We start from the raw sequence: 27,279 nt of genomic DNA, 5'->3' as shown, positions 1-27,279 counted from the left end.
TTTGGCAACCATGACCATGTCTTCTATGTTATCTGGGTTTGTTAATCATCTTAGATTTATTGTTGTTATCAGAGGCAATTCAGTTCCATTTGTTTATTCATCAATCATTTACTAGTATGGCTTTTAGTGTGAGTGAATAGTGCTGGTACCAGTGACTAGAACAGGGGAGACAGAACTGTGGGTAGTGGTAGGCAGGTGTGAGAGTTTGACCATGGGGAGTTTCATTAAGGCACAAATAGGACCTTCCAGATAATGGTTGCAGGGCTAGGGATGTGGTCCAGTGGTAGAGTGCCTGCCTGACATGTTCAAGACCTTGGGTTTTTCTCCCTCACACTGCAAAAATAAAATTAAAAAATAAATACTGGTCAGGCAATAGTTGCTACATAAAAGAGCTGGAAACAGATTTGGAAGTCTCTGGTACACAGTAGTTGAAATAACAGGAATGGATGGGGCCCCCTTTAGTTCAGGGCCTCCCTTACAGCAGGCACATAAAACATCTGAGGAGCCACTGGGTCCCTACATACAACATGCATGTGGTTTATGCATCACTTCCACTGTCATGTGAATAGCACCCATGGAGCTGTGGCCTTGGGGACTCCCTTAGCTTTCTCTTTCCACAGGGATGAAGAGGGGCTGGAGGGACTAAAGGAACAGAACTGGGAGCTGCCCCTGCAGGATGGTGAGGGTCTCTGGATCTGGGGGTCACTTCTGTAGAGAAAGGGTCTAGGGCTCTTGACTTTCCTGATGTGCTCTGTCTGCATTCCAGAACCTCTGTACCAGACCTACCGAGCAGCCGTGCTATCAGAGGAGCTGTGGGGGGTTGGTGAGGATGGGGGTCCCTCTCCAGCAAATCCTGGGGAACCTTCCACTTTCACACGGCCCCCTGGACCTCGAAACACCCTGTGGCAGGAGCTTCCAGCTGTGCGAGCCAGTGGCCTCCTGGAGACCCTCAGTCCCCAAGAGAGGCGCATGCAGGAGGTGGGCACACTTGAGGTGGGGCTGGGTAGGCTGACATAGGGGAGGAGGATGTCCTGGGTCCTAGGCTGGTTATGAGTGGCACTTTGCACTATGGTCCTGCCCTTCCCAGAGCCTATTCGAGGTGGTGACATCTGAGGCCTCCTACCTGCGCTCCCTGCAGCTGCTGACTGACACCTTTGTGCTGAGCCAGGCACTTCGGGACACACTCACCCCTCGGGATCACCACACACTCTTCTCCAATGTGCAGCGAGTCCAGAGCGTCAGTGAGCGGTCAGTGGAATCCTGCCTTCCCAGGAATCTTGATCTGGGGCTGCTGAGCACCCCGTTAGCTTTCTCCCTACCAGGTTCTTCCTTCCATGGACCCAGGAAGCACCTGAAGACCCAGCTGTCTGCACCCCTCCATTGCTTACTCTCCTAACTCCTTCAGGTTTCTAGGAACATTACTGTCCCGTGTGCGTTCTTCGCCACACATCAGTGACCTGTGTGATGTGGTGCACGCTCATGCAGTGGGTCCCTTCTCGGTGTATGTGGATTATGTGCGGAATCAACAGTATCAGGAGGAGACCTACAGTCGCCTAATGTGAGTAGGGTATTTCCTCAGACTCTATGGGAGAATATATTCTCAGACCCCCAGTGGATGCCTGAAACTGTGACTAGTACTAAGCCCTATATATTCTATGTTTTTCCTATACCTACATACCAATGATAAAGTTTAATTTATAAATTAGGCAGAGTAAGAGATTAATAACATTAATTAATAAAATGGAAAAATTATAACAATATACTGTAGTAAAATTGCTAACATTACTTCTCTTGCACTTTAGTACACTTAATAATAGCAGTTGCATTACTAAAATAAAGCAGTGCAATATCTCCACAGTCAATCTGATAACTGGTACAGTTACTAAGTGACTAATGGGAGGGTAGGGTATAGGATGTGGATATGCTGGACAAAGGGATGAGTCAAGTTCCAGGTGGAATGGAATGGAATGGCTTGAGATTTTACTTAGAAAAGCACATAATTTAAAACTTATGAATTGTTTGCTTCTGCAATTTCCTATTTAACATTTTATGACTGAAGTTGACTTTGGCTAATTGAAACTGTGGAAAGCAAAAAATCACGAATAAGGGAGGATTATTATATCTCAGAGTTGTGGGAGGAAGCTGGAGTGAGCGTCTCTGAGGTCAGAGCAACTGAGGGATCAGTGCCTGGCTCCAGGTAGCAGCCATTAGCCAGCTGGGCCTGTTTTTGCAGGGACACAAACATGCGCTTCTCTTCGGAGTTGCGTAGGCTGCAGAGCCTCCCTAAGTGTGAGCGGCTTCCGCTACCATCCTTCTTGTTGCTGCCTTTCCAGCGCATCACCCGGCTCCGCATGTTGCTACAGGTACCTTTTCTATCCTTCCAGTCCCATTGAAGGTCTTTTCCCAGGGATCTCTGTTCTGGTCAGCACCATTTCCTACCCATAAATTACTCCTAATCTGAGCCTCTCAGTTCAGGACCCTGGACACCCTACCTGGGAGATACCGAAATGCACCAGGGAACAGACTAGGTACAAGAAAAGGGCCTCTGGCGGGAGACATGAGTTCTAGACTTAACTTTCTCTGCTCAGCCACTAACTAGTTGATATCACCTCCAAAGGGGCAAAATTGGTTCTTGGGGGATGAAAATTAAAATCTTAAATATTCCAATGGTTGTGGTGTTTAAAAAATGGAATATAAGCAGATTTACAGAATGTAGAATTTAATTTTCTTTGGGGGAGGGGAGTCTGGGGAGGTAGCTCAGTGAGAGTGCTTGTCTAACATGCTCAAGGCCCTGGGTTCAATCCCCAACACTGAAAATAAATAAATAAAAAGTAGAAGTTGTGATGGGTAGGATACTTAGAGGAAAAATGTCTTAAAATCCTTCCTTAGCAAGGTAATACTGAGGGCAGGGGGAAGAAGGTTTAGAAATACTCTTCTAGGACTGGGGAGCTCAGTGGCAAAGCATTTGCCTAGCATCCATGAGGCCCTGGGTTCAACCCCTGTCACCTCATTAAAAAAATAAACAGCAATAAAAGATTAAAACAAACACACAAGCAAACACTCTTCTATTGCAAAATTGAGATTCCTTTATAACCAGATCACTCAATGTAGAGATCTTCATGTGAATAGTCCCCAACTAGATAATCAGATTTTTTTATGTCTTTGTTTTTTGCAGTGCTGAGGATCAAACCCAGGGCCTTGTGCATGTTAGGAAAATGCTATACCACTGAACTATTCCTTCAGCCTACATTCTTTGTCTATTCAGCTTTATCTATTCTTAGTATAAATAACACAATAATAAAAATGATACCAATCATAATATCTTAACAGCTATTGAGTGTGAGGTTCTAGTTATAGTTCTTAGTGCTATATACCTTTTAATATCACTGACAACTTGTGAGAGCAGTAACTATTATTTACCCTATACAGAAGAGGAAACTTAGGTATGGGTTAAGTAACTTGCCTAGCTCATGCAAAAATAAGCAACAGAGGGCTGGGGATATGGCTCAAGCGGTAGCGTGCTCGCCTGGCATGCGTGCGGCCCGGGTTCGATCCTCAGCACCACATACAAACAAAGATGTTGTGTCCGCCGAAAACTAAAATAAATAAATAAATATTTAAAAAAAAAAAAAAAAAAAAAAAAAAATAAGCAACAGAGCCTAAAGTGAAATCCAGGTACTTTTAACTACCCTGCTCCATTGTTTGCACTACATTGTTTGCTATTATTAAAATAATAGCCACCCTCTTTTTCAGCTTTTTATTTACACATATATGTGTGTGTGTGTGTATATATATATATATATATATATATATATTTTTTTTTTTTTTTTGTGCTGGAAATTGAAACCAGAGGTGTTTAACCACTGAGCCACATCCCTAGCCCGTTTTTTTTTTATATTTTATTTAGAGACAGTATCTCTCTGAGTTGCTTAGGGTATTGCTAAATTGCTGAGACGGCTTTGAACTTGTGACCTTCCTGCCTTAGCCTCTGGAGCCACTGGGATTATAAGCGTGCGCCACCACGCCTGGCTCTTTTTCAGCTTTTATTGTATGCCAAGATTGTCTAATATTACCTCCTTAAATCCTCACAACAATGGCACTGATATGTTATGTAGGTATTAACTGCATTTTACAATTGGGAAAAGTGAGGCTCAGAAAGGTAAAACTCAGAGTTTTGTGGCTGGTGAGTGGTGAACCTGACTGAGGCTTGTTCCCACTGCCTTATGAACCCCAAACTTAGCATTTCTCCAAGCCAGGCAGGTTCCTCTGAGCTGTGGCTCCTCTGAATCCCAGGGCTGAGCAGTGGGCCCAGTTACCTTCTTCCTTATCTCCAGAATATCCTGCGCCAGACAGAGGAGGGATCCAGTCGCCAGGAGAATGCTCAGAAGGCCTTGGGTGCTGTCAGCAAGGTGGGCAGGAGAAAAAGTGGGAGAGGTGACCAAGTAGAAGGGAAAGGTGGGAGGGAGCAGGGGCCCAGCTGCTGGGGTGGGTGACTCGGCTCTGCTCACTCAGATTATCGAGCGTTGCAGCGCTGAGGTGGGGCGCATGAAGCAGACTGAAGAGCTGATCCGACTCACCCAAAGGCTGCGCTTCCACAAAGTCAAGGTTAGTGCCTACCAGGACCCTCCATCTTGCCCTTCCCCACGTTGCTACTGCGAAGCTAAACCCTCCTTTGCTTCCTCTCAGGCTCTGCCCCTGGTCTCCTGGTCACGGCGCCTGGAGTTGCAGGGGGAGCTGACGGAGTTAGGGTGCAGGAGAGGGGGTGTGCTCTTCACCTCCAGGCCTCGCTTCACCCCCCTCTGCCTGCTGCTCTTCAGTGACCTGCTGCTCATCACTCAGCCCAAGAGGTGGGTCCCGAGGAGAGGGAGCCCAGACTGGAGTATAGATGAGGCCTCCAGTAGGATTCCTGCTCTCCTTCTGAACGCCCTCTTTCCTGGGCAGTGGGCAGCGGCTACAGGTTCTGGACTATGCCCATCGCTCCCTGGTGCAGGCCCAGCAGGTTCCAGACCCATCTGGACCCCCTACCTTCCGCCTCTCCCTTCTCAGCAACCACCAGGGACGCCCCACCCATCGGCTACTCCAAGCTTCCTCCCTGTGAGTTGTCTCCAGAAAACATCCCTGGGGGCTGAGCGGTGGAGCTCAGTGGTAGAGCACTTGCAAAGCATGCACAGGGTCCTGGGTTCAACCTTCAGCATCAAAAATAAACAAACAAAAAACATCCGTGGGGCCCCCTCCTCTGACCTCAGACCCCACCAACTCATTCACCATTCTTTCACCTCTGTGACTTCTGTCTCACCACCAGGAGGCTCTCTTGGGCCAACTGTGACCCCTCCCTCTATCCCCACCAGATCAGACATGCAGCGCTGGCTGGGAGCCTTCCCTACCCCAGGTCCTCTTCCCTGCTCCCCAGACACCATCTATGAGGACTGTGGTGAGTGTCCCATACAGGGGAGAAGGGAAGGAAAAAAAACGAGTCTTAAGGGGAATATTGGGGAGAAGCTAAAAAGAATATGGATCCCACTGAATGCCCTCTACCAGAGTGTTCCCAGGAACTGTGTTCAGAGCCATCTATACCTGTCAAGACTGAGGCACGGATTCTGGAATCCAGAGCTCCATCCAAACAACTGCACAAGAGTCCTGAAGGTGAGAGAATCTTTCATTTACTGATTCAATCAACATGCATTAAACACATATAAAGGCCCACTCCTGCCCTGCTGAAGCATGCATTCATCTTTCTTTCTTTCTTCTTTCTTTCTGCTGTGCTGGGGATTGAGCCCAGGGCCTTCCATATGTTAGGCAAGTACTCTACCACTGAGCTAGATTCCCAGCCCTGGAGCATGTATAAAATAAAATAAACGTGAGACAATTGAAAAACCAAAAAACCAAAAACAAAAAACCATGAGGCTGTATAGCTCAGTTAGTAGAGTGCTTGCCTCACATGCACATGGCCCTGAGCTCAATCCCCAGCACCACACACACACACACAAATAAGCAAACAAACCTGACAAATAAGCAAATAATATGTGGTCTCTTGGAAGGCAGTTAGTGCAATGGTTAAACTAAAGTAGAAAAAAGTAAGGAAGCCAGGAATTCCAGAGTTAACAGAATTACAGTTTCAAATAGGGAGGCTGAAGTGGATCTCAGTGAGGAGGCAACATGTGAGTTTGATGCATATGAGTAATTTGGGCTTATGGTGTCAGGAGGAAAAGTGTCCCAGTTGGAGGAAACAGGCAGTGACAAGGCCTTATGGCCTGCTGTTGTGATGGGGGGAGGGTAGGGAGGACAGAGGGAGCCAGAAAATGGGAAAGGAACAAATGAAATTAGAGAGGTAACAGAGACCATATCTTGCTGGTCCTTGTGGGTCCCTTTAAGATCTCCGTGTCTTACTCTAAGTGGCATGAGGGGGCCCCTGCAGGACTGAACAGAGGAGTGACCCAGATCCTCTCTGATACTGCTGTCACTCCCAGAGCAGCATCTGATGCTCATGTCTTTCTACCGATGCTCCAGGCTTCTCTACTAATTCCCATCCCCACTTTGACCCCCAAAGGCCTGAGATCCTATAGGGCCTCCTTTCCCTCCTCACCTGCCCTCTGAACCCACCCCACTTGAGTCCCTGTCTCTTTCCTCAGGCTGGCTGAAGGGGCTTCCTGGGGCCTTCCCTGCCCAGTTGGTGTGTGAAGTCACAGGAGAACACGAAAGAAGGAAGCATCTTCGTCAGCACCAGAGGCTTCTTGAGGCTGTCGGACCCTCTTCAGGCACCCCTAGCACCTCTGCACCCTGATGCAAACTGGGGATGGGGCACAAGCTGGGGCTCTGGCAGCGTACATGGAGAGGACAAAGCTAGTCCAACCATCCATTGGACTCACAGTCAGTGGAAACACTACCTCTAGTGGCAACCAATGGGAACTGAGCATCAGGACTGGGCAGCCAATGAAACAAGGCTGTCTGAGCCCAGAGCAATAAGAAAGAATAAGGATGGCTTGAATGTGTTGCCAATGGAGACACAAGCTTAGTACAGAGTGGTCAATGGGTACTGAGCTGGCTGAGCCCTTTGCCAACAAGTATCTTTGCTATGCTCACAGCCAAGGAAGACCATGCCGGTCAATGCAGTTAAAAAAGGACTGCATTGGACATCAAATGCCATAGCCAACGGGGATAAGCAGGGACCCTTCCAGCCAAAGAAGACAGGGATCTGAGCTGAAGCACCCAGTAGTCACCCTGCTTGGTTGTACAGCAACCACTGGTGCTGCCCTCTGAGTCTGTGAAATACTAGATTCTATTCCTGGGGTACCTCCTGTGCCCTCTCAAGCCAGTTCCTCTCTTCTAAAAGAATCCAGAATATGCATTTCAGAGAATGTGTGTGTGTATGTGCATGTGTGCATCTGTGTGTTTATGTACAGGAAAGGCGATTCTGCTGAACATGGTATGTGTGTATGGTAGCCACTAAATGACTAAATGCTCCATTTCTTTCCTTACCTTGCATTTTCCCTTTTATTCTCTCCAAGAAAGACATTAGGTCTGAGCTCCAGAGGAGCTGGGTGTAGCTTGGCAATCAGAGGCCAGAGCTAGGGAGCCCAAGGGACAGAAGATGGTCAGTAGCTTGGACTCAAGGTCTCTTGAAGTCCTTCTCCTTGCCCCAAATACTGGCTTCCATATTTCCTGCCTGCATTTTCCCTCAACTTGAACTATCATGTCAGCCATCCTCAGCCTCAGACTGAATGTGCTCTGGGTCCCTAGTTTGGGTGAAGAAATGGGAGTTGAGGCTCATAGGCCTGCTGCAAGTCTGGTCTTCTCACTTAGATCCTGATCCTCTCACGGAAACAGGAATGAACAGTGCAGAGAGCCTGGAGATCTAGTGGTGCTGCCTAACCTCAAGCAGAGTGCCTGCTTCCAGCTAAGAAATTGCCTCCATGATGCCAAAGGAGATGAAGGCTGGAGACAGCAAAACAGGCAGTGACTGGTTAGTGGAGGCCCAGGCCCGGGACACAGCCTTCTCTGCACTAGACTATTACACGGTCCCTTCAGCTCAAGCACGGCAACTTGCCCGGGACAGAAAATGCCGTGTCAAAAGCAAGAGGTACAGGGACACTCGAAACTTGGAGGGAGAAGATCCCTGGCATTTAGCTTGTCCATGACTTTGGAGATTCACCTAGCATGGTGCCTGTTGTATGGGAAACCCATAATAAATGTTGGTGGAGTTGCATGGAGGCTCCACCAGGGCAGTGTATGCTCAAAGGAGCAATGGCCTATAAATATGGTTTTGTAAGGGGGAGTGCACCTAGTTGGAAAAGTGTCAAGGGCAGGCATCTGTTCCTCGGGGAATTGGGGCTCGGAGACCAGGTGCAAGGCCTGAGAGTGTTGGCTCACTCACAGCTCCCGAGACATCTAAAGTGGCAGTGGTGGTGGGAGCAACTGCATTGATTTGAGGGGCTGCTGCAAGCTGGAATAGAAGTCTGGGCAACACCAGGCATGGCTGGGGCTCTGGAAGGGAATGAAGATGCAGTGAGAAGGCCAAAAGGAGAAGCGAGGCCTCTTACTGAGCAGCCAACCATTTCTGTGTTTGATTCAGTTCTGCACCTCTTTGTTGAGTCCCTTCTATGTTCCATGCACTGTTTCAGGATCTGAAGAGACAGAGATGATAAAGACAAGATCCTTTTCTCCAAGGTCCTACACTGCAAGGGGGGGGGGAGCAATTACCAAGTCAACAAATTAATAAACAATATAGCAGGGTGGGGTGGCTTTTGGAAGACCTTGGAATTGATGATATTTGAGCTAAGACCCAGATGACAAGAAGGAAGATCTGGAGAGAGTAGCAACAAGGGGATTAGAAGCCAGGAGCAGAAGGGAGAGGGAGTGGGGAATGGAACTGATGCATGTGTTCCTTCAAGTTCCCTGATGGGGGGAGTCTCTCCCCATCCTTCTTGCTGTTTGGCATTAGAGACAAACAGATACTCAGAGACAGACAGACAGACATCCAGGAGCAGACACAAAGCTACACATATGCCCTACATATTTTCCCTCCCAGCTTTTCATCTCTTACTAAAGTCCTACACTAAGGAAGTATCCATGATCCAATTCTGAAGTTCTAATGGTGAGATAAGGCGGAGACGGGCACCAGCTAAGACTTATCTTGGAGACAGAAAGGCACATAAAATATAACCATTTGTTCCAAAAGAGACTGAGTAGACAGGGGAGAAAGGAAATGGACGTGTTTCCTGTCTTCCTGGAGTTGGTTTCTGGTATCTTAGAGCACCCTTTTCATTTTGGGATGACCTGAGTGTGCAGTCCCGCAGGGGTCTGGATTCTGCAGCTCTGTTCCAGGAGCCTGAAGGGCATGAAGCACAGCTATATGGGAAAGGAGCAGATGTGTAAGAGTGAGAACCTCAGCGAAATGAGGGTAGATGGAAACCCAAAAGGGGATGAGGTAAGGAAGACAGAAGAGGAAGAATGACGGGGGGTGGGGGAGTACAGGTGTTACAGGTCCTGGCAGCTGGTTACTTGGCTCATCCTTGACTCTCTCTCTCCCTCTTCACATTGTTCTCCCATTCTCTGCCAGGCATTGGCTTCATGGATTGAACCTAAGGACACTCATACACTGAGCCACATACCCAATCCTTTTTGTTTTATTTTTAAATTTTGAGATAGGGTCTCACCAGGTTGTTTACAATCTCATTAAGTTGCTGAGGCTGGCTTTGAACCTGAGAACCTCCTGCCTCAGCCTACTGAGCTGCTGGGATTACAGGCATATGCCACCATGCCTGGCCCAGGCATTGGCGGCTTCTTTCTTTCTTTCTTTCTTTTCTTTCTTTCTTTCTTTCTTTCTTCTTCTTTGTGGTGGGGTGTACCAGGGATTGAACTCAGGGGCACTTGACCATTGAGACACATCCCCAGCCCTAAATTGTACTTTCTTTAGAGACAGGATCTCACCTAGTTGCTTAGCACCTTGCTTTTGCTGAGGTTGGCTTTGAACTTGCGATCTTCCTGCTGTTGAACCCACAAAGCAAAGACCAACGACTCCCATTTTAAACCAAATTAAAGCCAGCCTATATTGTGTACACAAGACAGCTGTAAAACAAATAAAAAAATAATTTAAAAAAAGACAGCTGATCAGTGACTGCCTCACCCAAATGCAGGGCCAGGGGACAGCGCTGGTCTAAGGGCAGGGGACTTTTTTTTTTTTTTTAGTTGTAGTTGGACACATATCTTTATTTTATTTTTATGTGGTGCTGAGGATGGAACCCAGTGCCTCACACATGCAAGGCAGGTGCTCTACCACTGAGCTTCAGCCCCAGCCCCAGGGGACTTTCTATAACAAAAATTTGCAAAGGTGAGTATCTTCAGAACTTCCAGCTAATAGGGTTCTGGCAAACATACTACAAGGGCAGACAGCAGATTAATGAAAATATTTCAAGATAAGGAGTAAATTCAGTTTCCAACATCAGAATTTATGAGGTGCCACTGGGGTTTCAGGGAAGGCTGTTATCTGGTCAGGGAGAGCCAGGCAAGGGTGAGTTCAAAGCACGGACAGGAATTCCAAACAAGTTTAAACATCAAAATATGGTCAGGCCAAACAGAAATCTTAGTATTTTACAGTAAAACAAATGAACTTTACATAACTTTGTGACGAGATGGCTCCCAATCTTAAAATGAAGATTGGGTTCATCACTGCCTCAGCCACCCTAGCCACTGGAGGCATTGGCTTCTTGATCTTGGTCATGTACAGCCTCCTGGGTGATAATAATCCTCTCCTTTCCAGAGCCCTTCATGGTGGCTGGTTCTCAGGCCATCCCTGAAATCTTCTCCCCATCTCCTCCCTTCTTTCTCCCAAGGCTCCTGCAGAGGTAATTGCGGTTCCAGTTCTCCAGGTTGGCCAGGATACTAGGCAGGCGCTCCATTCCAGAGCAGGAATACTTCTTTCCCGACAGCTTCTCCAGGAATCTGACGGACGGACGCCTGCAGGCCTGACCAAGCTAACTCCCCACCACGCCCTCTCCAAATTGGTCTCTGTATCCTCCCGGTCCCAAGAGAGCCTAGGGCAGACTAAGTTGGGCTAAACGCCTCTCAAAACCAGGCACCGCCTACCCTCCGGGGCGTGGCCAGGCGTATCTAACCCCGCCCCTCGCATATGACCCCGCCTCTTGTTTTGGCCCCGCCTCCCCGAGGGCAGCCTTCCAACCCTCTGAGGGTTGCCTGACTCACTGCGCTAAGAGCGCAGGTCTTGCAGGCACCGCGGCCCCAGGTTCCTAGCACATCTTTCGGCCGGACTCTGTCGCCTGGTTCTCAGTGCTCGTTTCCTTAACGACGCAGGGTCGAGAGCGGAGGTGTCTCCCTGTCGAGAGAATCCTTAAGGAGTTGAGGGATTGGCACTTCCTTTCCAGACTGCAGCGCGCCCAAGACCCATTACCGAGCTACTCAAGACCAGCGGAATGTCAGCAGTCGCCCAGGCCATTTTGAGGTCCAGGGACCGACGTTTTAGCTGGTTGATGTCGCTGGGATCGGCTTCCAAGCTGACCCGGTCACCTTTGTGTTCAGTTCTCGCGCGTCGGACGCGGGGCATTTTACATAGGTTTCTGTAACTTCGTCACTGGACATTGAGCCATGCCTTGGTGTTTTAAGTTCTACCTGCTCCACATCCTGCCCATTCTGGAGTTCCATTTCACTCCTCCTTGCCCCACTTTTTTTTCTTTCCTGTAACCTGCACCCCCCCCACACATCCCCCAGCTCTCTGGAATCACCCTCCCGACTCTTCCATTCCGAAGCCCTATCCCACTTCGTCCCCCATTAGAAATTTGAAGTTGCTCTCTTAGGGAAGGAACAGGGGCCTAGTCCAGATTTGGTGGGACCCATTTCCAGAAAAAGAGTATAAAATATGGGTAACGTTTGGTCACAATGTTTTATTGAGAGTGATAAAAGAAATATTAAACCGTATTCTTTTAAAATAACTGACCAATACAAAGAACAACATAAAAACCTAGAAAAATAAATTAACTTAATGAATTTTCTTAACATATCTCCAATATTTTTCTCCTGTGATCCTTGCTTGGCTGCATATTGTCATTGCCACTTCATATGACAGTGATTTTATAATTTTATACAGAGAGGATAATTTAGCATTTCCTCTGGCATGCTTGATTGAAGTGTATTTACTGTAGATCTTTAGATAGGTTTATTTCAATTTCACTACTTCTTTTCTTTCCTTCTTTTTTTAATATTATGGATGCTCTATTACATAGCTACTCCCCAGCCCTTTTTCTATTTTTATTTCGATACAGGGACTTACCAAATAGCTGAGGCTCACTTCCAAATTGCCATCCTTCTGCCTTAGCTTCCCAAGTTGGCAGGATTATAGGAGTGTGCCACCTGCCTGGCTTCCCTACTCTTTATGAATCATGGCATATACATTTTTAGGAATGTTATCAGATTTTGGAAAGAATCTATCAGGTTTTATACATGATCTCTTACAATGTCAGGGCATTTCAAGTTTTATGTGCAGCTACTAATTTTAAATGCTCTCAGAACTGACAGTGCTCATGAACCAATCTTTCCATAGACATTCTCATTCTAATGACATGAGTTTTGTGTTCAATCATCAAGAAATTTAAACATTTTCCAATGGGTTTGCTTAAATAATCTAGTTTGAATTACCTTGTCTGGTATTAGTTATGGTCTTATCCACAGCCCATTTGTACCAGGACAGTGGGATAAGTTTCTAGGAGATCAAAGAAAATGCCTGGAGGTGATGTATGATACATAGGGTTTTTTTTTTTTTGGAAACGCTTATGGGGAAGGTTCAGTGGCAATAAGCTGGACAGATAGACCCTCTATCCCTCACTGTGCTTTGCCAGGCTGTGTCCCCTCTCCCTCATGGTGTTTTGTCCAATGGAGGCAGGCTGGACAAGTGACATATATCTTTTTTGCAGTGTTCTCAGTTCCATACTACTCACCCTGAGAGAGGGGTTTCATATGTTAGATTGTAGAAACAGTAAAATCGTCATCAGCATTAGCTTGCTTATATGACCAGCTTATATCTCAAAGAGCAAAAATGTCCTGGTATACATACAAGAAAGTAGCTTTCTACAGATAGTACTAACTTGCCCTCATTCCTAGGGTACATAAGAGAAAGCCAGTATCCTTCAAGATAGTATGTTCTGGCCCAGGTTCTCATTGTTCTGTTAACTGGGCTAGGTTTTTGGGAACACAAAGGGGCATCCATGGACATGGTGTTTTACTATCCCCTTTTCTTTAATGATGATACGTCTACACAGAGTCCTCATTGATTTGGCTAATCCACAATAAACTTTTATTCCCCTCAGATATTCCATAGACACCATTTATCTGACAGGCCCCTCTTCCTCTCCTATGTACCTCCTAGTTTGGATTCTCCGGATCATTCAATGAATTTCCAAATTGTAGGAAGCAAATATGAAGTGGGAAAATCTACCTCAAAGTCTGCTTGCTTGTTTGAATATGTAGCTTTGCCAAAAAAAAAAAAATGATGAGTTTGGTCATAATCATGGTTTGCCTTTTTATTTTAAAATTGGACATTTAGAGTACCAGGATGCAAATAAATTGTTGTACATTGATTTCATCCTCTCAGCCTCATAGCCACAGGCTCATAGCCTTACTGTGTACTTGGATTTTGTAAAAAATGGACCAGGGCTTGGGTAAGTCATTTTGAGCTTGGGTCACATGTTCACCCTTTTACAGTCCCCACTAGAACCACGATTATGAGTTTTCAGGAGTCAAGTCAAGACATAGGAGACAAGCAGATAGAGATAAACAAAACCTGATTATAGATGAGGATGTTCGTTAAACATGGCTTAGTTTTTCTGGTCAAATGAGTTTTTTTGTTCTATTTTGTTTTGTTTTGTACCAGGGATTGAATCTAGGGGTGTTTGACCACTGAACCACAGCCCCAGCCCTTTTTTTTGTACTTTATTTAGCGATAAGTTCTCACTGAATTGCTTAGGGTCTCACTAAGTTGCTGAAGCTGGCTTTGAACTGGCCATCCTCCTGCCTCAGCCTCCACAGTTGCTGGGACTACAAGTGTGCACCACTGTACCTGGCTCAAATGAGGTTTTTTGCTTTTTTTTTTTTTTTGGTGGCAATAAACCTTTATTTTATTTATTTATATGCAGTGCTGAGAATCGAACCCAGGGCTTCATACATGCTAGGTAAGTGCTCCACCACTGAGCCACAACCCCAGCCCCCAAGTGAGTTTTTAATAACTCATCTCTTACTTGCCTTGTCACATGGGAGATTTTACTATATGGCAGAGGATAGGTAGGAACACAGACCCTCCACAGGTGAGCAGATGGCCAAAACAGAACCCAGATGAGGCTGGCTCACAACTTATTGCTCTTCCCAAGCCCACTTTGTCATTTATTGGTGCCACTAATGGAATGGTCCTAATTTTTATTCTGGGAATGTGGCAGATTCTCTCTCGGTGACAGGTGCAGGCATGTGAACTGTTAACCAGTTAACCAGTTATATGTGATTAGAAGGGATGTGTTTTCATTCCAGGTTGGAGGTTTAAGGGTCAAAGCTTGATTTGCCACACACTCTTTTTCCCTTTGACATAGCAACTGGTAATATTCCTGATGGTACCTTTTCCATTATCTTATGTTCTTGAATGAGGTCAACATGCAGAAGATCCCCAAGACAACAAACAGTGATATGGAGCTTGAGAAACAAAGAAAGATTTGCTGTTCTAAGCTACTGAGATCTGGAGGGTGTTTTTTGTTACGCAGCATTGCCTAGGTTGGGAGAATGAATGTTGGAAGTCCTGTCTTCTGACTAGGATCCTTCAAGTGGGAAATCTTTCAGCAGCACAGGATGTTCAGATGGTTAAGGAGCAGCCAAATTGAAAATCAGATGTCCACTACAAAGGGTAGAATTGCTTTTAAAAGGAGAAAGAAGAGTTAGTCATAAAACACATAAATATCTATGATATAAGGCATAAAATAGCACAACCATGTGGATCAATAGAGATCAGAGTGTGCTTGGAAAATTGTGGGTACAATTGTAGGAACAAGCAAATTCAATGTTTGGCAATATGGAAGGTTTCATTCAGAAGGTGGGTAATTATATCCATATTATGTATATTTCCTGATTTTGTGTCTGCTGCCTTTTGTCCTTTAGAACTTTGCTCCCTTTCAGTGATTTTGAAGGTGGAACTTTTGAAACAATAAGTTTCTTCTGTCTTCCTTCAAATCTGGCTTTGAATAAAACCTATTTTCCTATCAAATTGACTCCAAATATTTCTGGAGCAGGGAGGGGCATAGCCTAGCTCCTTTTACTGGTGAATATTGGTACTGCAGGTTAATAACCCCTGCCCATGGCTGATTGGTTAAGGAATGTACAACTGCTCCAAGCAGAGCCAATCAGTGTCCTTCCCTGAGAATCTGGGATTGGAACTAAGAAATACTGGTTGTAGTTTGGGCTCTTGGAACAGAACAAATGTGAAAATTTAGGAGTAACGGAAAAATTAAACAGACACAAAGATGTTGCATGTAAGAAAGGAAGCTAAGCCTAGTGGCATGAACCTGTCATCTCAGCTATTCAGGACTCTGAAGCAGGAAGATCACTTGAGCCCAGGTCTGGCAACATAGCAAGATCAGGAAAAAATGAAAGAAAGAAAGAAAAATGGAAAGAAAGTCCTTCTTTGGGGTTGGCTACATCTCCCTTCATGCTCTCTATGAGAAATTTCTGTGTAATTTGCAGAAGATTGAATTTCAAACCACAAATTTAGATGTGCAAAACATGACACAATTCTCATATCTTATACCACGCTTGATTTTTGAGTTAGAACCCTCATTCCACCATGATAACAGTGGAAGACAAAACATACTCCTCCCCACCCCCACTTATTAGAGCTTGGGCACCTCTCAGTGTCTCCCAGGGTTCTGATCAACTGTCCTCACAGATCATACTACTGTTGATTCTGTCTATGGGTAACTTTGGGTCTGGTGGCCCTGTGCAGCTTCCTTGTTATATTCAGACCATGGGGGTATTCTGGGAAACTGCCCAAGTTCCCATATCTGCCCAGATACACCATAATCATTCTTTCCTGGGTACTTACAGCCTCCCTAACAATGCTGCCAGGAGAAAGTCCTTGTGTCTCTTTGTCCTCCCCTCTACTCTGGGAATTCCTTTCATTCTTGGGTGAGTATCCTCACTTCTCTGTCCATGGTGTCCCTTTTCCACTCTGCTAATATTCTGGGTTGCTTGGAATACATGCACAGCTCTTGAGTGAGACTGTCCAGATTCCAGCGCTGGCCCCAAAACTTACTAGCTCTGTGATCTTGAGCAAATTGCTCAACTTCTTTGTTTCTTCTTCCAAAAAAACAGTGGTCATAATAGTTCTTACCTGTCTTCATTTGGGTTCCCCCAGAATCCAACCCCAAGATAAAGAGTTCATTGCAAGAAGTTACTGGGAGTTAACCCCATGACACATTTAGAAAAAGGATAAGGAAATGGAACAAGGAAGGGAAGAAAGTCAATAGAAGATATCAAATCAATTATTACCAGGGGAATTGGAGCTTAATCCCACTGGGAACTCTGGGAGACAGAAGGATTGGGTAAATTATGGCTAGGGCCATAAAGCAAAGTGTTATATATTGGAACAACCATTCCTACCTAGGCACATATGGTCTGTGACAGCTTTCACAATATGTTAGCTGAGATAAGAATTTATAATAGAGACTATATGACTTACAAAGCCTAATATGTATTATCTGGACCTTTGCAGAAAATGTTTGCCTGTTCCTGCTATAGGACGTGCATCAGTTATCCTAATCTAGGGGCATCTAGGGACAAGGAAGTTTGGGAATTTATTCACCAACTCTCTCACTACCATCAGTTGAGGGCTGTCCCCTTACTTCTCAACTCTCCTCCTTCCACCTTCCAGTTTACCTTTTCTAGGCTTTTGGTTAGGCAATGTCAAAGCTGCTGTGTTTACTTTTGAAGCTATAATTAAGTTTTCCGTGCTTTGTCCATCTGTTGACTTGAAGAGTCTAAACTAAGTGAAGAGTGTTTACATTACATATTGTGACAATATAAATATCTTCCATTGCCAAGTTAGTAATCGCTAAGATAACATTTCCTATCTTGAACTATTTTTAATTATTATTATTTTTTGGGTGGTGGTACTAGGGATTGAATCCAGGGGTGCTCTACCACTGAACTACACCCCCAATCCATTTTATTTTTTATTTTGAGTCAGGGTCTCACTAAGTTGCCAAGGTTACTTAGCGAACTTTTAGAAAAGGGATAAGGAACTTTCAATGTTCCTTCCAGAAGGAGCATGCGCTACCATGCCCAGCCTTTAGTTACCTTTAGAAAAACAATATTTCATGTATTCATACAATTACATGAAATCAATATTACTTAAAAATTATAATGAATCCTTGTGCACCTATCACCTAACCCAGGAACTGGACTATTATCAGTAATATGCATTTGCTAGAGTAACATTCCCTGTTCTACTTTTTACTTCCCATGAGAAGTCACCATCATATGATATTTCATATTTATTATTCCATTGCTATGTTATTTATTTGCTATGAAGGATGGAGCCCAGGGGATGCTCTACCACTGAGTTACATCCCCAGCTGTTTTTATTTTTGTTTTGAGATAGGGTATCACTAAATTGCTGGAGCTGGCCTTGAACTGGAGATCAACTCAGCTTCCTGAGTTTCTGGGATTATAGTTGTACACCAATCTGCCCATTGCTTTTAAAAACATATCATGCAATTGTAAATGTATGTATGCTTAAATTATGTTTTGTTTAGTTTTACTTATTTAAGAGCTCTATAAAAAAAGTAGTATTCCATTTATTATAGTGTAATTTTCCAGGAGTTATATTCTTTAGAAAATATTATATTTCTAAGATTCTTCCATGTTATGTGTTGTTTGAAAACTGGTTGTTTTTACTAAAAATGTTTAGAAACTCCAGAAAAAAACTAAAAGAATTCAAGAAAGGAAATAATCTTGATGATCTCTGGTTCTGTGTGAATGACATTCCCAAAGGGTTCAGCACCCGCTCTTCCAGCATTGTCTCCAACTCCTCCCATCTTCAGGATTCAGCCTCTTGACTCAGTGCCCCTGACCAACGCTGAATGTTTTTTAATTCTTTTTGTATCAGGGATTGAACTCAGGGGCACTTAACCACTGAGCCACATCCCTAGCCTTTTAAAATATTTTATTTAGAGACAGGGTTTCACTAAATTGCTTAGGGCCTCACTAAGTTGCTGAGTGCTAGCTTTGAACTTGTGTTCCTCCTGCCTTGGCCTCCTGAGCCATTGGGAGTACATTGTGCACCACCGCGTCTGGCACAAGGCTGATTGTTCTAAGGATGCCATTTGTCCCTGGCAGGGATAGAGAATATATGGATTTGGGACTGAGAAGTCTGTACTCTGGCAGTCAAAGGTGTCAGATGCACAGCTCTTGACTTGAGGGCCTCATTTCCCATTGTGTGCACAAGAGCAGAGAAGCAGGCTGGTTGGCAGAGGAGCAAGATGCTCAGGGAGGGGAAGAGACCAGGATCTGAATCTAAGATTCCCAGTTTCTGAGGTCCTAATATGCATGTGACTTTGGGATTCAGAGTTAACTCTCCTGAATAAATTAACTTGAATTCCACTTTGCAGCCACTACTATGCACTAATGCCTGCCAGGAATTATCCTTTATGATTTTTTTTTCCTTTTGTACCAGGGATTGGACCCAGGGGTGATTAAGCACTGAGCCACATCCCCAGCCTTGTTTAATATTTTATTTACAGACAGGGTCTCACTGAGTCGTTTGGGGCCTTGCTAAACTGCTGAGGCTGGCTTTGAACTTGTGATTCTCTTGCCTCAGCCTCCCGAGCTGCTGGGATTATAGGCGTGCAACACTGTGCCCAGATTATGCTTTTGCTCCTTTCCTGTTTGTGTTTTTGGATTTGGGGCTGAGAAGTCTGTACACTAAAAATCACACACACACACACACACACACACACAAGATGGCCTTGAATTTGCAATCCTCCTGTCAAAGCTACCCAAGTCACTGGGAATACAGGTGTGTGCCACCATGCCTGGCTAAAAATGATAATTTAACAGTAAGAACTACACTTACTGGGAATTTACTATGGACTAGTGTGTGCTTTTGTTTATTGTCTCATTCCATACTCAAGCCAAGTCCATGTATGAGACAAGTGGTATTGTCCTTTTCTAATAGATGAGTGAATTTAGGCATAAAAAGGCTTATATGACATCCAGGTTCACAAAGCTATTAAGGGGAAGCTCCATTCTTTGTGCCTCTGCTATCAGACCCCAAAACCTGTGTTCTTAACCATGTATATCATTGTCTCCAGGAAGGAAATCAGCTCTGGCGGGGTTCAAACTCATTTCCTAAATCTGAAAGCTCACGAGAGTTCCAGGGGCTAACTGAGGTCTGGAAGCCACTATGATCAGATTGTCACGGGTATCTCAATTATTTTCTTAAAATAAAAGGGAGGCTGTGGCTGTGGCTCAGTAGTAGAGCACTTGCCTAGTATGTGTGAGGCACTGGGTTCGATTCTCAGCACCACATATTAATTAATTAATAAAGGTCCATCAACAACTAAAAATATAAAAAAAATAATTTAAAAGGGAGGTTGGAGGGCTGGGATTGTGGCTCAGCGGTAGAGCACTCACTTAGCATGGGCGGGACCCGGGTTCGATCCTCAGCACCACATAAAAATAAAGGCATTGTGTTGTCTCCATTTACACCTAAAAAAAAAAAAAAGGAGGTTGGAAGAGTCTTCTCAATCTATCTATACCCCCAGGCTTCTCTTCATCATATATTTTCCCTATTCTAGCTCTGAGAAAAAAGGAAGAGAGATAAAGGGAAGAGGGAAGGGGTTGGTGACTGTTGACCGGAAGTGAGTAAAGATGGGAAGAAGGAAAGGGTTTGGGAAAAGTTGTTGGAAGGCTGGTGACACTTGAAAGATTCATCCAAAGGACAATGGAGGGAGGTTGTTTTTCCAGAGGACCCCTTTCTTCTCCTTCCCCTGCTCCATCGGTGAGGATTTGGGATTGGGGTTAGGGCAGAAGAAATAGGAAGAAAAAAGGAGATCCTCAGAGACCATTGCCTTAGTGAAGAGAGAAGCTGAAGAACATCTCAGATCCACGGTTCTGGGCTGGTGCCTAAGGAACAAGAGTTTTGAGAAAGGGTTAGAGTTGAAGCCATGGTCCCCTCCCCCATCTCACTGCTTCCCAGGAATATTCCATGGCAGTTAGGGGCCCTGTTCTTCTGAATGGTTTGGGGGCCTTTTCTTGGATCTGGAGCTTAAATTCCTAATAAGAGGCTCCCCATTCTTTCCCAGACCCCAGGCCCTATGTTGGCAACTGACTGCTTGATGGAAATATTCAGAAGATGATGGACAAGTAAGCCAAGCAAGGGAAGGAGGAGATGGGATAGAGGGGAAAGGGGTGCAAAAGAAGGGGGTCAGAGTTTCTAGGGGTCAGAAGGAGGAAGGAGACCAACATCTGAGGCCTGGAAAGGAAGGGGGAAGGCTGGGAGGCAGAGTTGAGGTGAGCCTGGGGCAACAAGAGAGGATCTGCAGACCTCTGTCCCTTCTCCCAACAGTAAAAAGCAATCGCCCTCGGATCATCGCCGGAACTCCGCATTGCCCTTGCAGTGGAGAATGACACATAGCTCCCGCTGGATGGCGCAGGTGGCAGCCTCAGAGCTCAGCCTAGTGGCCTTCATCTTCATGCTGATCATGGTCTTCTCCAAGACATGGTTACACCCCTCCGGGAGCCGCTTCTATAAGCGCTATCCCAAGGATATAAACAACATCATCCACACCTCAGTCCACGTCATGTCCCTGGGGCTGCTGTATACCTGCCCAGCTAAGAGCTGTTCCCAAGTAGAAAATGAGAAAGGTGAGTTCCGACTCGCCTCCTGCCTCCCGCAGCCTGCCTTGACCTCTGTCGTTGTTCCTGGCTATTCTTGTCTCCTTTCTCCAGGTCATTTTCATTCTTTGACCTGCAAGAGGACTCCTCTGTCATTGAAACCTCCAAGGATTATTTTCCCACTCCACCCTGGAGAAATCAATTTGCTTGACCCCAGGGAAAATGGCACTGCTTTAGATAAGACCCAGAGCCAGGTCTGTGCTTATATAAATATTGTGGGAGTGTGGACTCAACCCTTATAAATCACTCATGAATCATGGAATCCACCAAGGAGGGCTTGGAGGTGGGGGTCTCCTTCTTCTAAACTGGCATAATCAGAGCTTTTAGAGGACTCCCTGGAATGTTCTCTCCCACTTCCTGGTCCCAGTTACTTTTCTTCTGCCTCGGGCCTTGTTTCTCTGAGCCCACTTTGGGTCTCAAGAACTTTCCTTTTTCTGTGGATGACTTCCTTGTTCTTTTCTTCCCTGAATTCTTCTACCTACTTCATTCCTTACTTTAAAAATTTTATTATTATTAATTTTTTTTTGTGGTACTGGGGATTGAACCCAGGGCCTTGTGCATATGAGGCAAGCACTCGACCAACTGAGCTATATCCCCAGCCTATTATTATTATTATTATTTTGGTACTGGAGATTAATCACTGAGCCACATCTCCAGTCCTTTTTATTTATTAATTTATTTATTCCTTATTTTTTAATTAATTTTTATTATATATAACAGCAGAATGCATTACAATTCTTATTACACATGTATAGCACAATTTTTCATATCTCTGGTTGTATACAAAGTATATTTGCCCCAATTCATGTCTTCATATATGTACTTTGGATGATAATGTCCACCACATTCCACCTATTTCTAATCCTATACCCCCTCCATTTCCCTCCCACCCCTCTGCCCTATCTAGAGTTCATCAATTCCTCCCATGCTCCCCCTCCCTACACCACTATGAGTCAGCCTCCTTATATCAGAGAAAACATTCAGCATTTGGTTTTTGGGGATTGGCTAACTTCACTTAGCATTATCTTCTCTAACTCCATTCATTTATCTGCAAATGCCATGATTTTATTCTCTTTTATTGCTGAGTAATTCCATTATGTATAAATGCCACATTTTTTTTTATCCATTCATCTATTGAAGGGCATCTAGGTTGGTTCCTCAGTTTAGCTATTGTGAATTGTGCTGCTATAAACATTGATGTGGCTGTGTCCCTGTAGTATGCTGTTTTTAAGTCCTTTGGATATAAACCGAGGACTGGGACCACCACTAGGTCAAATGGTGGTTCCATTCCCAGTTTTCCAACAAATCTCCATACTGCTTTCTATATTGGCTGCACCAATTTGCAGCCCCATTAGCAGTGTATGAGTGTACCCTTTTCCCCACATCCTCGCCAACACTTATTGTTGTTTAATCCTCATAATATCCGGCATTCTGACTGAAGTGAGATGAAATCTTAGAATAGTTTTGATTTTGCACCTCTCTAATTCTAGGGATAATGAAGATTTTTTCATATATTTGTTGATTTATTGAATATCGTCTTCTGAGAAGTGTCTGTTCAGGTCCTTGGCCCATTTATTGATTGGGTTATTTATTTATTTTTTTTTTTGTCTTCTTATTTTGAGACAGGATCTCATTAAATTGCTTAGGGCCTTGCTATGTTGCTAAGGCTGGCCTCAAACTTGCTTTCCTCCTGCTTGGGCCTCCAAGTAGCTGGTAGTACAGGGGTTTGTCACCATGCCCGGCCTCATCCCTTTCTCTTTCAAGTCTCATGCCCTCCCCTCACTCTTAGGAACTGAGTTTCCTTTCTCAGCTTGGGAATGACCAGAGCTTTGGATGCCTACTTCCATTTATTTGTTTTCCTTAAAAAAAAAAAAAGTATATGGCTATTATTTTCTTCTATTGTGAAACTAAAACATCTTTATAACAATAAATTTGGGGAAACAAAAATTATCATATTCACTTCTATTCCGTTTGTTCAATTAAATCCTCAGCCAATTGTAAAAGATAGGGATAATTATCCTTACTTTACATAAGAGAAAATTGGTTCTTGGATTAACTATCTTGTTCAGGTTCATACAGTTATTAGGTTGAACCACATGAAATAGCAATATTTGACTGCTTCTCACTTACAAAAAGCAATTTCGAATGGATGAACTTGATAAAGGCATGTATAGAATTATAACTCAAATGTGTCTGGTTTTAAAGCTCATGGAAACATCTCGCTCAGTGGTACTACTCAAAGATGACCAGGCTTTTTCTTTTTTTTTTAATTGAAAAATTTTCAATGGATTTTACATAGTTGTACATATGGTTCATTAATAATTTATATTATTTAACATTTTGTCTTCCTAATACATAATAGTTGTCCTTACTAGAAGTGATTATAATATTTAACCAATTTATCCTCATTTTATCTTCCTATTATTAGAAAGTTTATTTCCAGTTTCTTTCTTTCTTTTTTTTTAAATTTGTATATCATGTCTTTTTTTTTCCAATTTCATATTTGAAAAAACAGGAGCAGGCTGGGGTTTAGCTCAGTGGTATAGTACTTTCTTAACATGCACCAGGCCCTGGGTTCAGTTCCCAGCACAGAAAGAGAGAGAGACGGAGAGAGAGAGAGAGAGAGAGAGAGAGAGAGAGAGAGACAGAAGAAATTTTTTTAAAAGTGGGGAAAAGGAGCAACAATGTTTGTTAATTATGAAGATTTTTTCCCCCAATATTGAGAATTAATTCTTCGGGATAAATTTTCCCAGATGGTTTACAGGATCAAAGAGTACAAATATCTTATGACTCTTAAGAAAAAAAAAAAACATATTGCTTTCAAAAAGTATTATAGATTGAGCCAGTTGCAGTGGCACACATTTGTAATCCCAGAGGTTCTAGAGATTGAGGCAGGAGGAATCACAAGTTCAAGGCTAACCTTGGCAATTTAGCAAGGCCCTAAGTAACTCAGTGACACCCAGTCTCTGGGGATATGACTCAGTGGTGAAGGGCCCCTGGGTTCAAGCCTTAATCACTCCCCACCCTCTTCAAAAGTATTACATGCTTGAGCATCCCTAATCTGAAATACTTAGGACCAGAAGTGTTTCCAATTTTTAATTTTTTTAGGATTTGGAATATGTACACTTAATGAGTTTTTCTTTTTCTTTTTTTGTACTGGGTATTGAACCCAGGGGCGCTTAACCACGGAGCCACATCCCCAGCCCTTTTTTAAATTTTTATTATACAGAGACTCCTTGAGTTGCTTGGGCCTCAATAAATTGCTGAATCTGGCTTTGAACTCAGGATCCTCCTGTCAGCCTCCTGAGCTGCTGAGATTACAGGTGTGCACTACCACACCAAGCCATAATCAGATTTATTAGGGAGGGATCTGAGTCTAAATACCAAATTCATTTACATTTCATGTACACTTAATACACATGGCATAAAGGTAATTTTATACAATATTTTTAGTATACACTTGCATTTTGACTGTGACCCATTATATGAGGTCAGCATAGAATTTTCCACTTGTGTTGTCCTGTCAGCACTCAAAACAGTTTCAGATTTTGGAGCACGTTGGATTCAAATTAGGAATGTTCAATCTGTAGGCTTCTACTAACAACATGTGAAAGTGCCTAATTCATTGTATGTTTGCCAGCCAAGGCTAAATTGAAATGTATAAAAATATAATATATAATATGTTTCTTATTGAAAACAGTGGCAGTTATTGTGGGAAATGCAGAAAATTTTAAGAAAGAAAATAAAAATCACCTAAGGTTTCCTTACATAGATATAATCACAATGGACATTATAATGAATTTCCTAAATTGCAACCTAAATTCAACAGATTCTGTTTTGGAAACCACACCTTGGTTGTAAGCACTTACTCATATCATTGAACAATTATTTTATAACCATTAATTTCAAAATTTATTTTATTAGGTAATATATGAACAGAGTAACCTTTCAAAAAACAGAGAAGATTATAAGATTATTCAGCCAAGTGTGCCACCAACCTCTGGCAGTCAGTCTCTCTCTCCATTTTCTCACATTTTTCCTAGAGAAGTTCTATTCAGAGACAAACTTCTGTTGTGTCACTTTTTTTTTTTTTTGGTGATGGGGATGGACCCCAGGGCCTCGCACATACTAGGTAAGTATGCTACTGCTGAGCTACACCCCCAGCTCTCATGTCACCATTTTTAATGAATAACAATCATTCAATCACTGTAATTTATTATACAAATCTCTTGAAAATCCAGGAGCTTGTCGGACATACCAATATCTCTGCAAATAAGATCTCTATAGTTAGATTTGGGTGATAAGTCCTTAACATAAATTCCCAGAAGAAGTGTGGCTGGGTCAAGGGGTCTTAACAATTCAGAATTATTTTGATATTCTGTGTCAGACAACTCAACAGAAATGCTACCTACCAGCAGTACGGGAGAGTGCCTCTTTTCTCCATGTACTCTTCTATAGTAGGTATTATCAATTTTATTTATTTTTTAATTAAAAAAATTATGTGTGTGTGTGTGTGTGTGTGCGTGCTGGAGATTGAACCCAGAGGTGCTTTACCATTGAGCTACATCCCCAGCACTTTTTTTTTTTTTAATTTTTAAATTTTGAGACAGGGTTTTAGTAGGTTGCTTAGGATCTTAAAAAGTTGCTGAGGCTGGCCTATAAATCTCCTACTTCAACCTCTAGAGTCACTGGGATTATACATGTTAGGCAAGCACTCTACCACTGAGCCACAACCCCAGCCCTCAACTTTATTCTGATGTCTGCTAATTCAGTAGTTTTTAAAAATCAGGTTTATCAATTTATGTTGAGCTTTATATTTCAAATTTATTGACATTTGCATTTCTTTTTTTGAGAATTACAGTTCAAATCTGTCTATTTTTTTTCTGTCAAGGTATTCATTTTCACATGGAATTATCAAGCAATATCATGTCAAGAGCCTTGGCTTGTGGGCTCAGGATGTAGACAGTGCTAGAGCATTTTCCTAGCATGCCCCAAGTCCTGAGTTCAATCCCTAGTAAGGTGGGATGGAAATCTTGGCCTACTTAAAAAGTATAAGAGTTGTTCTACTGTTTTCACAAATGTGCATTTCTTTGGTTTATAAATGGGACTGAACATTTTCTCCTGTTTATTCATTTGATTATATTTTATCTTTTAGTGAATCCTGAGCTCATCCTATTTTATCATTTTCCTCAGACACTTTTAAGATATGGACGAATCACCCAGTCTTTGGGGTAGCCAAAGTAATCTTCAGCTTGGCCCTGGGGATAGGCTTCCTGCTCACCATCTGGTTGCACTTGCCGTACCTGCCCGGACTTCAGAAAGTGCCCACCTTTGGCTTGATTGGAACCATCATGAGCTTCTGTGAAGGTGCCCCCCAGCTCTGAAAAAGGTCCTTAGTTCTCCTAACCCATGTCTTCCTGAGGGCACTTCTCCCTTCTTTGGGGGTGGTATGGGAGTTTTGGGATGATGGGAAAAGAGAACTGAGAGTTAAGTTACATCATTTCCCAGTCACTGGAGAGATGGAGTTGGAAGGGTTGATTCCTGTGAGCCTGGTGGGGGTGGGGATGGGGAGGGTGGGCGGTGTTGGGGGGTGAGGTGCTGTGGGCTGTGTGGTCATGGGAGTTGTAGTTTGTGACTGTACTTCTCCTCTGGGATTCTCAGATGAATAAGACCTCTCTATTTCCTGCCTCACAGTCACCCTCATTTTCTCTGTCCTCCTGTTGTACCCTATTAACCTCTGGATCTTCGAGGTGAAGAAGAATCTGTCTGTTCCCCTTGGTTGGAGCTATTTCATCGGTTGGCTGGTATTTATCCTATATGTCAGTTGTGGTGAGTGGCCAGGAGAGCACTCAGGGAAGGAGAGGATGTGGGTGGGTCAGGGCAGAGCAAGTGTGGAGGGAAGGGGCAGGCAATCCCCAGGGACAGGTTCTTAGGAAACCTCATTTCTTGTCACTCTTCTTCCCACTCTCCAATTTCCTTTCCCCAGGAATCCTTTGCTATTTGAACTACAGAACTTTCTGGAGTGTGATTGTGAACCATCCCTCTCATACTGGGTCCTGCAGTATTAGTGGCGGCTCAGTGAAAGACACTCTGAATGATCAGACTATATCAGAAACCAACCAACAGAAGTTCCTGGATCGTGAGCAAAAGAATTATACATCTGCCAAGTTATCCATTCACCTAAATCCTTCTTATGACCATTCCCCCAAATCTTGAATAGGTTGGCCCTCAATTTTGTAAGAAATGAGAAAAGAAAGATTTGGGGCCAGCTCTGTACTCCTTTTCCTTGTCCCTGCCTTGCCTGTAGCTTGGATGATGTGAAATAAACTTTCCAACTCTTCCTTA

The 27,279-nt window shown here is 43.8% G+C and overlaps 2 protein-coding genes across 5 annotated transcripts in view; both read left to right on the top strand.

The window, feature by feature from the left end:
• The window catches only part of Arhgef15 (Rho guanine nucleotide exchange factor 15), a 12,985-nt gene extending 4,747 nt beyond the window's left edge, over positions 1-8,238 (top strand). For 3 of the 4 annotated variants that reach the window (XM_046422209.2, XM_046422210.2, XM_046422208.2), the window contains exons 5-16: positions 621-679; positions 767-978; positions 1,088-1,248; positions 1,406-1,558; positions 2,234-2,363; positions 4,335-4,409; positions 4,513-4,605; positions 4,687-4,847; positions 4,942-5,094; positions 5,349-5,431; positions 5,539-5,643; positions 6,630-8,238. In XM_046422209.2, the coding sequence (XP_046278165.1) occupies positions 621-679; positions 767-978; positions 1,088-1,248; positions 1,406-1,558; positions 2,234-2,363; positions 4,335-4,409; positions 4,513-4,605; positions 4,687-4,847; positions 4,942-5,094; positions 5,349-5,431; positions 5,539-5,643; positions 6,630-6,781 (1,537 nt within the window). In that variant the 3' untranslated portion in view covers positions 6,782-8,238. The remainder of the gene's footprint in view (positions 1-620; positions 680-766; positions 979-1,087; positions 1,249-1,405; positions 1,559-2,233; positions 2,364-4,334; positions 4,410-4,512; positions 4,606-4,686; positions 4,848-4,941; positions 5,095-5,348; positions 5,432-5,538; positions 5,644-6,629) is intronic. The other variant, XM_046422211.2, reaches the window with a different exon arrangement.
• Odf4 (outer dense fiber of sperm tails 4) lies at positions 7,911-27,279 on the top strand. Its single transcript, XM_046422205.1, has 5 exons — positions 7,911-8,077; positions 20,606-20,904; positions 26,128-26,301; positions 26,629-26,763; positions 26,921-27,279. The coding sequence occupies exons 1-5, from the start codon at positions 7,911-7,913 to the stop codon at positions 27,148-27,150; spliced, it is 1,005 nt and encodes a 334-aa protein (XP_046278161.1). The 3' UTR covers positions 27,151-27,279.

This window comes from Marmota monax, unplaced genomic scaffold (genome assembly GCF_021218885.2).
Source record: "Marmota monax isolate L192 unplaced genomic scaffold, Marmota_monax_Labrador192_F-V1.1 WCK01_AAM20220418_F8-fsc00243, whole genome shotgun sequence".
NCBI classification, from domain to species: domain Eukaryota; kingdom Metazoa; phylum Chordata; class Mammalia; order Rodentia; family Sciuridae; genus Marmota; species Marmota monax.
This window is presented reverse-complemented; position numbering and strand designations above follow the sequence as displayed.

Excerpts from the sequence above, each read along its gene's own strand:
- Odf4 (XM_046422205.1), top strand. The coding sequence starts at position 7,911 with ATGATGCCAAAGGAGATGAAGGCTGGAGACAGCAAAACAGGCAGTGAC. Across the intron at positions 8,078-20,605 it reads TGCCGTGTCAAAAGCAAGAG|TAAAAAGCAATCGCCCTCGG; the intron begins GTACAGGGACAC and ends TTCTCCCAACAG. Across the intron at positions 26,764-26,920 it reads TATCCTATATGTCAGTTGTG|GAATCCTTTGCTATTTGAAC; the intron begins GTGAGTGGCCAG and ends TCCTTTCCCCAG.